Raw genomic sequence first — 14,545 nt, 5'->3', positions numbered from 1 at the left:
CCCACCGCTGGGTCTACTTGACCACATCTTCTGGCTTGGGGCCCAAACCCCAGCTTCTAGCCAGGTCTGCACTCACCAGTTCTGCAATAAGGGTAGGCATTCCATGCTTTTTCATGTATATTCAGGGCTCCCTCTGGGGCCAGCATTCGAACAAACCCGGGCACTTTGCTATAGTAAGAAAGAGGGGTTATGAAAAGAAATGGAGGAGAGAATGAGAAGACAATGGGTTTTTACATCACACTCTTCAGGCCACAGCCCTAGCCTCTTCAATGGGGAATTGACAAGTAAATTTCCATGAGGTAACTAGGTCACTCTTGTGGGTGAGAAGCCACCTGTCAGAGCCTGAACCCCCAGCTGGGCTAGCTACTAACATCCACCCACATCTTGCCCCACCACCCACCAGGAACAGGACAGGAGGTGAGACCGTGGGCTACCTGCCACGGCTTATCAGCCATTACATTATCAGTATGCTTTTTTTCCAGAGCTCACTGGGCCCGGGGCATCATATTCCACACGGCATGGATGACATACCTCCAAGAGTATACCAGTCCAGGTTTATGGGCCAGACAGACTGACTGACTAACTTCAGTACGGGATTCCAGAAGATCTGATAATCTTCTCATTGTCAGTCCTGGGATGCCAGGAAGCCCTCAGGGCCATGTGCCTCCCAGGACAAAATATTTTCTTCTATTTAATTCTTGGTATCCCAGATTACAGAAAAGCAGGTTCAGTAAGAGCCCCTCCCCCATTTAAGGTATATATATGTATATATATATATATATATATATATATATATATATATATATATTTCTCTTTCTTAATCTTTCACTGGTATTTTAAGCAGGCTTTAGCAGCCTCCAACAATATCATCAGCTTTAGTGCCTGAGGCCTAAGAAAAGAGAGCTAACCTCAAAGAGAGCTTACTCAGAGAATTCAGAGCAGCCCTGAGATTCATCAACTCACTGCCATGCTCATTCAGGTCAGTATTTCCATGTGCCAGGCACCAGGATACATACAGACACCATACAGGTCCTGCCCTCAAGGAGCTGACATTCCAGTGGGGAGTATAACCAGACAGGGAACAACACTGTGTGCCACAATGGGTAAGCACACGGCTCTGGGGGACAGAGCACAGGAGAACATGGTGCAGGCAGCATGGTGCATGGGGAGGCTCCTCAGGAGAAGGATTAAATGAACACAGAGCAGAGAGTGAGTAGGACTGAGCAAGACACAAGGATAGGAGTAAGGTAAGAAAAGTTTGGAGAAGAGAGAGAAGTTGAGTACCTGGTGTAAGGGATGAGGTAGGGAACAAGAGAACCTGCAGAGGCTGGGTCATAAAAGATCTTGTAGGTTACATCAAAGAGTATGGACTTTATCCTGAGGGCAAAGGGAAGCCATCTATAGCTTTTAAAGCTGGGGAGCAACAGATCTGTCTTCTAGAAAGAACACTCAAAGCTGTGTGAAGTGGAAACCAAGGTGACCAGTTAGGAGCTACTACAGTAATGGAGGCAAGAGATGATGGAAAGAAATGGCCAGGTTGGCGGTACTGAGGAGATAGAGTCAATGGGGATTTGACATAAGGGATGAAGAAGAGGGTGGTGGTGAACCTGTGTTCCCGATTGGGGCAACGAGATGGTCCTCATGAGGAGAGGTGGTTGTGGCATTCAGCACTTAAAAAAACTCTTTTTTGCAGCTGTGTGGAGTTAAGAGAGTACTGGTAGCAGTTCAAAGTTTACACCCTCCTTTGTAAGGAAGAGGGAAAGACAGGTCCTGCAGACCTTTCTGCAACTTTGGTTGGACCAAATGAGCTGAGGAACCAACTGGCCCCTTCTATCAACCTCACTATCTCTTTTCAAAATCCTCTTTGAAAAATACAAATGCAACTACGGAGAAGACATATCTTGAGCCTTAAATTTAAAAAAAATTTTGTCTCAACTATCGTTGACATACATTTGGAGCCTTATTTTAATGAACTATTAATGGATCCTTAAGTACTGGTTACCAGTCAACTCAGAGTAGGGAAGGAGGAGATAAAGAGGAGGCATGGAGGAAAAAGCACACTGGCAAGGAAATGGGAACACAGTGAGGCCCCCCTCCGCCCCCCCCACCTCACAGTGTTGCTTCCTCCTGGCTCCCACACTACAAAACCCTAGCCCCCTTAGGGCTAGCACTTTTACATCTCTAGAGGGGCAGGCTACATTCAATCAGGGATTTTACCAATGAAGATGAAACTGGTTTTAGTTCAGTCTGGTGACTAGAAATTAAGATTCAGGTGTAAGTTGCACAGCAATGTAGATATACTTAATGCCACTGAACTGTACACGTAAAATATGATTAAAATGTTGAATTTTTTGTTATGCATATTTTACCACAATTTAAAAAAATATTCAGGTTTATTTTTTCCAGTTCGAGATAGTTTCTAAAACTTGCTTGGTTCAACTTCCATTCAAGCTGGTACATGTTTACTATTATTTTCAACACCCTTTGGGTTGGCTCAGAGTTTCCTGAAATACAGGGTGTGGCAAAAGTAGGTTTTGTATGGAAAATAATGTAATTATTAATAATACTGTAAGAGCCCTAGCTGGTTTGGCTCAGTGGACAGAGCACTGGCCTGTGGTCTGAAGGGTCCCAGGTTCAATTCTAGTCAAGGGCACATGCCTGGGTTGCGGGCTTGATCCCCAGTGTGGGGTGTGCAGGAAGCAGCCAATTAATGATTCTCTCTCATCATTGATGTTTCTATCTCTCTCTCTCCCTTTCCCTTCATCTCTGAAATCAATAAAAATATATTTTAAAAAAATAATAATACAAGAATGAAGTCTGTGGCCCTGGCCAGTGTGGCTCAGTTGGTTGAGTGTCATCCCATACACCGAGAGATCGCTGGTTCAATTACAGTCAGGGCAAACGCCTGGGGTTTCAGACTCAATTCCCAGTAGGGGGCATGCAGGAGGCAGCTGATTGATGTTTCTCATTCTCTCTCCCTTCCTCTCTCTTTAAAATCAATAAAAACATATATTTTTTAAAAAGAATAAACTCTGTGTTTTGTGTACTCACAACTACTTTGCCACACTTTGTATAACTATTTTGGTTAGGGATTCAACAAATTTGTGTGGTTTGCTATGGATTTTAGTACACAAATCAGTTCAAATATTTAAATATTTATGTCTTTGATCCAAAGAGAGGCACCAAAATTTTTCTGGTAGCTGATTTCACAATATCAGAATTTAAAATACTACCTGACCCAGCAATCTCACTTTTAGGAAGGAACATTTACTATAGATTTACACACACAAGTACATCAAAAGCTTTGCACAACCGTTTTACTGGAGTACTGTATGTAAACATCTGGAAATGACTATAAACATACATCAAAAGGGGAAAGGTGAAAAACTTACAGCACATCTGTACAAAATAATACTATGTGTACTTCAAAAGAATGAGGCCAAATATGCTGACTGTGAAAGAAAGCTATGATATGATAACTAACAAGAGAGCAAAGTCAAGTGTGTATAGTATGATCCCATCTGTGTTAAGATAACAATAAAGGAAATGAACATCCATTTACACACACACCTATACTCACAGACAATGAGTATTACTGTAGAAGGGCCCACCAGAAACTAAACACTATCACACTATCACTTCTGGGGACTGGGAGCCTGATGGGACAAGTATAACTTTTATTTTATTTTTTAAAAATATATTTTTGTATTGATTTCAGAGAGGGAGGGAGAGGGAGAGAGAAATAGAAACATCAATGATGAGAGAGAATCATTGATCAGCTGCCTCCTGCACACCTTCTACTGGGGACCGAGCCCACAACCCAGGCATGTGCCCTTGACTGGAACTGAACCCAGGACCCTTTAGTAAACAGGCTGACGCTTTGTCCACTGAGCCAAACCGGCCAGGGCAAGAATTACTTTTATTTTAAAATAAAATAAAATAAACAAAACAAAAAACAACCCCAAAACATTTAAATGAACAAAGAAGTACTACCACCTACACCCACTCTCAGGTGAAGCAACCAGCTAATGACCTGCAAACCCCCAATTATCCTTTATCTCCACTTCAAAACCAGGCCATCTTTAGGCTCTGCTGCACGGCCACATACCTCTGTAAGTGGTAGATCTTGTGTGTGAACTGGCCTTTCTCACCGTCCTTCTCATAGGGTTCATTCACCAGGACCTCCACGCCTTCTCCACCACCTGTTTCATTTTTGCTAGCTTCAGCCACAGAATACAGCTGTCCTACTTGATACTAAAGGAACAGAGAGATGGGAGTTATTGTCAATGCAGAATCTTCTAAACAGTTACAATGGTCCAGTTGCCAGTAATTGTCCAATTATGTCACTTTGGGGTCCCCTAACTTAAGAACTCATTCTGAAGTTTCACACAGGGCCTTGCCCAAATTCATCCAAAACAACTGACAACCCTGCTCCATGGCCTCTCTTTAGCCATCAGATAGATGTGTTTAATTTTATCCTTCCCATTTTCACACCACCATCCAGAAAACAGAAGGTAGCTTTTGTCTTTTTATTAAGCCCTTAAAACAAGATCTGGGGTAGTTGCTAGAAGTCTAATCCATTCATTTAAACAGATCCTAAGACATGACTTCTTTCTCCAATGGTCTCCCCGCCCCCGCCCCCCCCCCCCCCCCCGCCCCACCCCGCCACCAGAAGCTCAGAAAACAGCCTCACAGGCAACCAGACCTCCAGATACTTTCCAGATTCCTGATGGGGCTGAAGCAAAGTGTTTCCCATATTAGATAGCACAGATTCCTACCCCACGGTCTGTGCTGGCTGGGTACACCCTCTGGTTTGGCACTTACTAGATGGCAAAAGCCTAGTTTTCCTTTATTTGGGTCACATGCCACCCTATCAAGTCACCAGTCAAGATCACTGGCCTCCTCTGACCCTCTCAGGACACTCAGTGTTAGGGCCAATGACCTGGGCAGTGGCCAGGCCTGGCCCCTTTGCTCCCTCCTCTCTGAAGGAAACTGTCCAAACGAAAAAATAAGGTGAAAAGAAAATAAATAGGAACATTTAGCGACGGAAGTTACATCTATACCACAGGATGCATCTTGCCTGTCATTGCCAGTGCCAACCGGGCACACATATGAGAAAAAGGCATTTGATTACCCAACATGTTGTGGAGGTAGATAAAGGTTTTCCCCATCCCGCATGCCCCCTTCCCAAACTACTGGTACTCCCAGGAGTGAAAGATGAGAGCATTTTTCTCCCTTTGAGATTAAAACAGAGAGGCTGTGTCTCTGGGCAGCTGTCATTTAAACCACTGCTTGCAAGAGCAAGGAGCAGAGGCAGCATCTAGGGCTGTTTCACCTCAAACTTGGATGCTTACTTGACCAGGAAGCTTCCTAAGCACCGTAGGGAAACTTCTGGGCAAAGTCTGGAAGGTGAAGCAGCAGACCGGGACAATTTACTGTTCACCACAAAGCTGAAAGAGCCCCAACTTTCAAAGCAGAAACCAGCACAAAATGCCAAGGAAAAGCCCAGGCAAGCAACCAAGACTCAGTTAATCCCATAAAGAGGAGCACTGGGGTGACAGCCAGGCATCTTGACCTTGCTAATCCAGAGCAACATCACTGTTGCTTCAATGTCCCCATGGAACCCCAAGCTGTCCCTGTGCAAAATTTTCCAAGGCCACCCCCTAGCTGAGGCACACCTCTATCAAGTGGGTCAGGGTTTGGCTGAGCCAGGGGTTCCTAAGGAGGAGCAGCAATTCTGTTTCAGAGAAGAGTCATAAGAACATCTAACCACTGACTCAGCAATCCTAAAGGGCAGGCTAGGGAAAAGGCTGGTGGCGGGGACTGCGTTGCTGGCTGGTGCCACTGCTTGGAGAGGGGCTCCAAGTAGAGACTAAGCCCTTTCATTGGTTCCTCTTCAGCTGCAGAAATCAGAGGGCTGGCTCTAAGAGGATCAGTCTGTTGGAAGGCACCTTCCCCCTTTAATCGCCCTTGATATTCTGATCCTTTAATCTCAGTAAGACAAGTGAAGGCAGTTTTGCTAATCCAAGGGGGTAAGTTAAACTGGCCTCCACACGCCACAAGTGAGGGACACCTTCTACGTCGAAGGGTTCCCTGTGGCATAGTGGCTCTACACCCCGGGAAAGCAGAAAGCAGCTACACTCAAATGGGGTGAAGGTGGGAGCAGCGGTGAGACCATCACATCAGATAAAGAGTTGAGGAGACTGGGATTCCAGCTGCCTCAGGCCTAGGATACTGCTCCCTGCCCTTGAGATTTGTTCCCTTGTCCCAAAGAACTAAGATACCCAGCTAAGGAAAACAAGAGACTGCACCACTTGGGCAATCTGGGAGTAGAAACCTAGGAAGATGCTGTGGGTGGGCCTAAAACACTGACATTAAACAAACCATCACAGCTGTTGGTCCTACCCACATGGCCCTGTCAGGACAGTTACCATAGGGGAATGGTGCCATGCATCTCTGGAAACAAGATAAAACAGGCCTACCCACAGTAGGGGGTGGGCAGCCCTGAGCCAGGAACCACTGGTGGACACACCCGTGTCGAACAGCCAGTTTTCTTGCTCTGCTGCAGAATGCCCAGAAACCCTGTGCAGTGTTAGGCCAAAGTGTTTGGCCAGCCAGAAGCTAATTCCATCCCAAAATATTGATTTGTACCATCAGGATGGTTATAAAGCCATGGCCTTCTCTTTTCCCCCCAAATCAGAAAGCTCTGAGGACCTAAAATCATGGTCTCCAATAAGGAAGTGAATCTATCAGTTATACAAGACTGGGCTCCTCCCATGGGAACCATTAAGTCAGGATGGAGTTATTAATAAAGACTGAGAAGGTTGATCATTGCTTGTTTCCTGTATGGCCTCCCATTCAAGATTTTCTGATCTTCTGGAACTAAGGTGCAAGCCATCAAAAGAGCAGCTCCTGCTTCCAACCTAGGCCAAGCACTGCTTTCCCAGCAGCAGTTTCTAGCTGAGAACAGGTTGACCATCATCAGGCAAACAGATGAATCCTAACCAGTGCTTACTGCCCCAGCGGCTGCTTAGATTTTCAGCTCTGTTCACTTGCCCCCATCACTTCCTCAATGCTTCAAAAAAGCCACCACAAGCTAAAACCTCTAATCTCAGACACGCTCGGAGTTCCCCTTTCCCTCCTTGGCCTGTTATAAGCAATCAGTGTTCTGGCCCCTCCAACTTTCCTACAGAGCAGCCAGGAAGTGCCAGACAGGTGCTGGCCCTCCTGGGTCTGCCACACCATCAGAGACATTCCCACCCTTCATTCCATCAACAAACGCTCTGCGAAAAGATTCATGTCACCCCTAAATGCCACACTGAGGTACTCCCAAATTCCTGGGACTTCTTCTTGACTGGCAGGTGAGATCATGCTGTATAGCAGAGAGGGAATCATCAGACCCTCAAGAGCTGAGTTTCAGGGCAAGAGACGCGCTAGGCCTTCCTGCTTGGCTTCCTGGTTGGGAAAATCTTCACTTGCTAATCTTCACAAAGCAGCACAGCCCCCAAAGGAAGTGGATTAACAAGGTCCTCCATGCGGATGCCTGTCAGAGCAAGCATGTGGTTCCCAGGTCTCAGGTACATCTCAGGTGCCTCCGGGGATTGCAGCATCTATCCACCACCCCTTTCCCCAGCTTCCTTAGTCTTGTTTCCCTTCTCCTTTCACAGAACTCCAAGATCATGTTTGAGGCCACCTCTGGCTCCCCTCCTAGGTCTCCGTAGCTTTTATCAGACGTACAGCCTACCACTGGAGACAATCCTCTAAGAGGCTAATATCTGCCCACCACTCTTGGGGGGTCAGGAAGCTTGGTTACTGGTCTCATCTAGTGTGAACTGATTTCATTTTTCAAAGGTCCATTTCATATCTGGAGTAGACTGGAAGTTATCACAGGAGTTTCATGCTGACTCTGCAGGAGAGAGAATGACTGAGGGGCATTATGTTGGCTGACAAATTTCACCCAAACTTAAGCTTAACTGGAAGTGGGGGTGGAGAGAGGACTATGGATTCAGAAGGAAGCAAAAAAGAAGGCTGTGCCAGGAGAGAAAAGTGGAGGAAGTTCAGAGAAAGGGTGGGACAAGGGAGGCTCTGTGACAGTTCTCTGCTGTCCAGGAGACCAACTCTGAGTCAGCATGGCCTATAAACTTTCTTGTGGCAAATCCTGCCAGATCCCCATACACAGAGACAACAGGCCCAAGAACCATAAAAGGATAAAGAGCAAGCCCAGCCCATTTGCTACTCCCTACCCTCCGTAAAAGGAGGGTTCTGGGCTTTGGTCTTTCCAGCAGTCACCTAGAGTATAGCTAGGGAGGGCCACGAAGATTTCTTGCCCTGCTGGTTTGTTGCACAACCAAAGAGAGCTATGCACACTTCCCACTCAAGTCATGGAGGTCCCAGAAATGCACACACTCAATCCCCTCAATAACATGTCCCTGAACAGGCACAGTCCCATCAGGTAAAGGGGGCTGACTTCGTCTCTATTCGGTTAACTAGCATGCCAACAACTTGAGGCAAGTTGTATACAGTTGCCCAGGTAAACAAAGCAAGTGCCTTCTCTGTTGGTGGGACTGCAGATTGGAGCAGCAACTTTGAAAAACAGCATGGAGGGTCCTCAAAAAATTAAAAATGGAACTGCTTTATGATCCAGAGATTGCACTTGTGGGTATATGCCTGAAGAAACCCAAAATACTAAATTGACAGAATATATGCATCCTTATGAAATTTTACCATTTGCAACATGGATGGACCTAGAGAATATTATGCTAAGTGAAATAAATCAGTCAGAGAAAGACAAATACCATATGATGTCACTTACACATGGAATCTAAGGAACAAGATAAATGAACAAACAGAATTGAAACAGACTCTTAGATACAGAGGAGAGACTGATGACTGCCAGAGGGGAGGGTTGGGGGACTGGGTGAAAAAGGTGAAGGGATTAAGAAGTACAAATTGGTAGTTACAGAATAGCTGCAGGCATATGAGGAGAACATAGGGAATACAGCCAATATTGTACTATGTATGGTACCAGGTGGGTATTGGGAATACTGGAGGGAACATTTTTATTTATTTTATTTTTAATTTTTGTTAATCTCCACCCAAGGATATTTTTTCCATTGATTTTTTTTTTTAAAAAAGATAGTGGAAGGGAGTGAGGGGGAGGGAGAGACAGGAAGGAGGGAGAGACAGACAGAGACAGAGACAGAGACAGAGGGAGAGGGAGAAATACTCATCTATTGGTTGCCTTTCGAATGTGCCCCGATCAGGGCTGGGAATTGAATCTGCAACCCTTTGGTGCACAGGCCAACGCTCTAACCACTGAACACCAGCCAAGACACAGGGAACACTTTTAAAGTCTATGACTGTTTAACCGCTATGCAAAATAATATTGAATGTAAACTGTATTGGAAAAAAGACAAACAACTTCCTTTCCTATCCTAAAAATTTTTTAATTAAATTAAAAATAATAATAAGTGCTTTCCTTCGATTGAAAGTAGCACCAGGAAAATTCACATCAAGTATCGATTATCTACCTCTATGTTAGAACAAACATGAAAACCACACAAAGAGTTTGGGCCACTTGGAGCAATTATATACAACTATGGATAAAATGAAGGACTTACCTCCTCTACAGATACAGGCAGGATGACTCGACTGTAAGAGAGGGAAAACAAGTTCAGGCTCTCAAACCTGCCCAAGGCTCTTAAAGCATCATTTTAGAATAGTATTAAACATTTTGTTGCACAGGACACTACACTTGTTGTCAAAAACCCAGCAGAGAATGGCCCCAGGTGCTTCGGGGCTAGGACGCTCTGTGCCCTTCTGGTATTCCATTTAGGGCTCTGTGATTCCGTGTAAACCTGTCCCATCAGCTACTTCCCAGGAGGCTTCTGATTCACATTCAGAAATGTCTTCTCCCTCTCCTCCACTAATCTCCCCGACAAAACCTGCCAATGAGAGCGGCTAACATAGGAGGACTCACCCCTGCAAACTCTGAAGCCAAGATGAGGATTCAGACCCAAAGAATTAGGCCCTGGGGATTTACACGTGCGTGGACCCAACCCTCAAGGTGAAAGGCTAGGAAGGGGCCAAGCTTCTTGGAGGCTGAATCACTCTAAGAGCATTCTCCAACCAGGATATTACAATACCAGCTACTACCACAGAGCCACCAAGAGAGGACACCCAACTTGTGTCCTGGCTTCCAGAAGCTATTCAAAGGCACCCCAACTGATCATGTCTTTTCCTTCTCCATTTCAATGAGCACCAATCATTGGAGGTACCACCAAAAATCTGACGGAGAAGCCACGACCAGCAAAGTCCCCACACTGCTCAGAACTCCACATTGGTATGACACTTAGCCACACTCCTCCTGGCGCTTTGCATTGTCAGGCAGAGCAACAGCCAACCCTTAGTTCAAAGCTGTGAGGTCAGAGGGCTGACACAAAAACGCGTGGTTGTATTCATGTAAAGCCAGCCCACTTCCATGCTGAGATGTCAGTTCCCAGGCCCTAGCCGGTACCCCCTGGAGCCTCCTGTATCTTGGGTGCTTGCTGAAGCATGAGCTGCTATGCCCTCTGTCCTATGCAGTTGTTTCACCCATTAGGATTCCTGCTCTAGGCTGGTAAACAGTCTGCTTACTATTTTCTATTTCCACAAAGATCCCCCAGGTAGCAAGAAGCACACAGAGGGGTCTGAGAACAACATCACGCTATGGGCAAAACACCAGGCGGAAAAGTAGCAGGAAAAACAAAATGGGCTCCAAGTCTTTACTGCCTGCTAACTCCCCTCCTCCAGAATGACTCAAACAATGTAAATCCTGCAGGTTATTGGATGCTGCTACTCATGTTCTCCTCCCATTAGAAAAAGCTGACAATGCAGAAAAATATTTCCAACTTGGAGGCCACAATTTCAGCACCCTCAGTAGAAACTTCCTAGAAAACAATCAGCCTTTTATCTTCAAGAACAGCATAAAAAATCACGTCCAAGAATTTGCAGAAATCAAATCAAGGAGAATCTTGTTAGAGGAAGTATCAGAAACATCAACAGGGACAACCTTCAGACCCTGGATGGGCACCAAGTCTACCCCCGCCCCCCAAAAAGAGAAGGGCATCAGCCAGTTCCTGACAGGATGCCCTGAGGCTGCTGACATGACAGCTGCACACCCAGACATTTCTCCCTGGCTCCTTGGGAGCAAAACCACCCAGCAGCAATAGGGTGCAATTCCAAAGGAGAGGGCCACAGAGGCAGTGCTGGGCTGAGACTGGAGCTGTGCTCACTTCAGTGTGACCTTCACTCACACCCTTCCCAGAGCTGCAGTGCTGCAGCCACAGCCAAGTGTCTCGGATGCCCCTCTCCGTGTCCCCTGCCCAGGAACGTCATACATGCCTGAGCACACACAGGGCACAAGTCAGGCAGGAAGGAAACGCACATGCCAGGGAGGCTCTGCATCCCCAGCACCTTGGGCCTTTCCCTAACAGGCTTCACGGGGAGGAGAACAAAGAATGGGAAGAGAGGCCCTCTCTTTGAAACTCACTCGGATCTCTTTTGAAGATCCCTTTCCCTGCCTGACCACCTTTACACAACTACAGGTTTCTGCAGATTCTCAGAAAAAAGGATCAGGAAAATGGGAAAAGCCGGTTTTCTGGACAGTCAAGATTAGAATCCGAAGTGCACCATGCTCTCTTCCTGTTGACATCCAAGGTTCTTCCTCCTCGCCCCATAAAGCTCTGGCTGAGTCAACATCACACTGGCTATCAAGAAAGTCAGGTAGAGGGCTTCAAAATCATACTCTTTAGCTGGATGACTCGAGTTTCTGCTCCCTTTGCCATCCAAAGCTCCCTACTATGTCCTAAACACTTCCCAAGAGCCATCAGACGGGACAACGTACCTTCACCCACAACATGGAAACAGCCCTTCGCACACCTGCCTGGCTACCAAGTGAGTTCCACCAGTTGCTCTCTACTTGGACATCTCTCACTCCCAAAATTCCTGGGCTTCTGGCCCAATGCTGTCCACTTGCCCTCCCGTGGAGGGAAGCACAGTTTTACTGTAAATGCCACACACACACATTCAATCTCTCCTCTTTGGACAGGGGGGCTCGGAAGATCAGGTAGGAAGAAAAAAGTCCCAAGATGTTTCCTTGGAACCATGAGCCTCAGGGATGGGGCATCTCACATTTGAAAAATTCAGCAATGCAGACATCCCCACCTGTCACCCAATCTCCTGGATGCAGGGGCAAGCCCATCACCCTGCACCTCCTCCCGGAAGTCACTAGTTTCCATCCTCTAGTCACTACTCAAGAGCTCCTTCACCCTTCACTGTCTACTTCTAATGCAGCGGTTCTCAACCTGTGGGTCGCGACCCCTTTGGCGGTCCAACGACCCTTTCACAGGGGTCGCCTAAGACCATCCTGCATATCAGATATTTACATTACGATTCCTAACAGTAGCAACATCACAGTTATGAAGTAGCAACGAAAATAATTTTATGGTTGGGTCACAACATGAGGAACTGTATTTAAAGGGCCAGAAGGTTGAGAATCACTGTTCTAATGAATGGCTGTATGGCAACCTCTTCGATTCCTCAAAGCAATTTCCCCATCTCTTTGCACCCAGACGGAGGATTCCCTAGAGTTAGATTGCCCATTTCCCACCCACACTCCAGTGATTCTTATATGTATGTTACAAACAGACACTCTTTCCAAACTGTCCTCTCCCCTGGCAACATCCTCGCCCTCTCCATCGCTCCCTTCAGATCACGTCAGCCCCTGCCCAGCGTTTTCTGGACTCCTTACCCAGGTGTCCCTGAGTCCCAAGCACCCCCCCCCCAATACCTCCTCTTCTGTACCTACCAGGGGGGCACCACGCCACGCCACCTTAGGGGTAGGTCCTCAGACCCTTCCTGTCACCCAAGCCTGGCCCTGACTCCCTAGTCCTTTTTACTTTATCCACTTATTACAATCTTTCCCCGGAAGCCCAGGGCAGCCACGCATTCTCCGGGTTCCCCTCCGCACTCCTCCGCATCATCTCCACTCCATTCTTGACCTGTCCTACCTGATCTTCCGAGCCCCTCGGTGCTGCGCATCCCCCGAACCCCGCCCCGCCACGGGCCGGCTCACCGCCTCTGCCTGCCCTTGTCTAACTGCTCCTCGGCCCCTCAGACACCCCTCCCTCCCGCAGGTGCTCAGCCCCTCCTGCAGATCTGCCCGGGCCTCAGCCCTCGGCCCCCTGTGGACCCATCCCACGTCGCATCCAGGGCTCTCCATCCTCTCGGCCCCTCATGTCCTGTCCAGCCCCCACTGTCCCCTTGACCCTTCTCAGGCCCTGTCGGGTCCCCGTTGTCCCCCGGCCTCTCCTCAGGCCTACTCAGCCACCACCGCCCCTGGGCCCCACCTCAGGTGCTGTCCGGCCCTCCCTATTCCCACTGGCCCCACCTCAGGCCCGGTCCGGCCCTCGCTGTCCCCTCAGCCCCTGCCGGGCCGCCCCACAGCCCACCCAGCGCTCGCCATCCCCCGGGCCCAGGCCGGCCGCCGCACCCCCTCCGCCAGGCCAGCACCCTCCCCGGTCGCCCACCCCGGCGCTGCCTCCCTCCGGCTTCCGCACGATCGCCGGACACTCACTACTCCTTGAGCAGCACCATGTCGCTTCGCGGCTCGGTGGCGGCTGCCTGCTGCCAGCCCGGCTTCCCGCCCGCTTCCCGGCGGCCGCTCTCCCCGTGGCCCTGCCCGGCCCGGCTGCCTGTGCGTCTTCGTCTTGGTCTGTTTCGTCCCCGCCGCTCTCGCCGCGGACGCTGCGCCGGCTCCTGCGCCCCGGCCTCACCGCCTCCCGCGCCGCTGCCGACGCCGCCCGCAGCTCTGGTTCCGCAGCGCCGCGCGGGGGCGGGGCGTCTCTGCGGCAACCAGCGCGTCACACGCAGCGTGCGCGCTGACCTCACGCGGGGGCGGGGCCTCCTCGCCGGTAGCCTCCCGGGGCCTTAAAAGGGACGCCGCGTAGGCGAGCACCGTGAGCTCCGAGCGCGCACAGGACCCCGCCGCCAAGCGGAGCCGACGTCGGGGTGTAGGGCAGGGTCTTAGGTGTGACAGTTCCGCAGCCCGGGCAGATGCACCTGTATGCTTGGGCCTCCCCAGTGGGTGGGTTGAGATATAGGAAAGGGTTGTGTCAAAAAAAAAAAAAAATTAGCAATAGCCAGGACGTGCAAGTGCTCGACTCTGACAGCGGTTCTCAACCTGTGGGTCGCGACCCCTTTGGCGGTCCAACGACCCTTTCACAGGGGTCGCCTAAGACCATCCTGCATATCAGATATTTACGTTACGATTCATAACAGTAGCAACATTACAGTTACGAAGTAGCAACGAAAATAATTTTATGGTTGGGTCACAACATGAGGAACTGTATTTAAACGGCCAGAAGGTTGAGAACCACTGCCAGGACAACACTACCAAAATGGTACTATTATTGTCCCAGTTTACAGGTGAGCAGAAGGAGGCAGAGGTTCAGAGACTTGTTCGAGTCCAAAGCTAGCATGTGATGGGGCTGAGCTTTTCACCCAG

At 48.6% G+C, this 14,545-nt stretch overlaps 1 protein-coding gene across 1 annotated transcript in view; it reads right to left on the bottom strand.

Annotated features, from left to right (window-relative positions):
* PITPNA (phosphatidylinositol transfer protein alpha) overlaps positions 1–13,846 on the bottom strand; it is a 40,869-nt gene extending 27,023 nt beyond the window's left edge. The window contains exons 1-4 of the mRNA XM_070394942.1: positions 13,616–13,846; positions 9,621–9,651; positions 4,109–4,254; positions 77–168 (exon numbers count right to left, since the gene is read on the bottom strand). Coding sequence (XP_070251043.1) covers positions 77–168; positions 4,109–4,254; positions 9,621–9,651; positions 13,616–13,635 — 289 coding nt within the window. The 5' untranslated portion in view covers positions 13,636–13,846. The remainder of the gene's footprint in view (positions 1–76; positions 169–4,108; positions 4,255–9,620; positions 9,652–13,615) is intronic.
* Positions 13,847–14,545: the final 699 nt, after the last annotated feature.

Source organism: Myotis yumanensis, unplaced genomic scaffold (genome assembly GCF_028538775.1).
Source record: "Myotis yumanensis isolate MYYU_CA2020_CCGP unplaced genomic scaffold, mMyoYum1.0.hap1 SCAF_16, whole genome shotgun sequence".
In the NCBI taxonomy this organism is placed as follows: domain Eukaryota; kingdom Metazoa; phylum Chordata; class Mammalia; order Chiroptera; family Vespertilionidae; genus Myotis; species Myotis yumanensis.
This window is presented reverse-complemented; position numbering and strand designations above follow the sequence as displayed.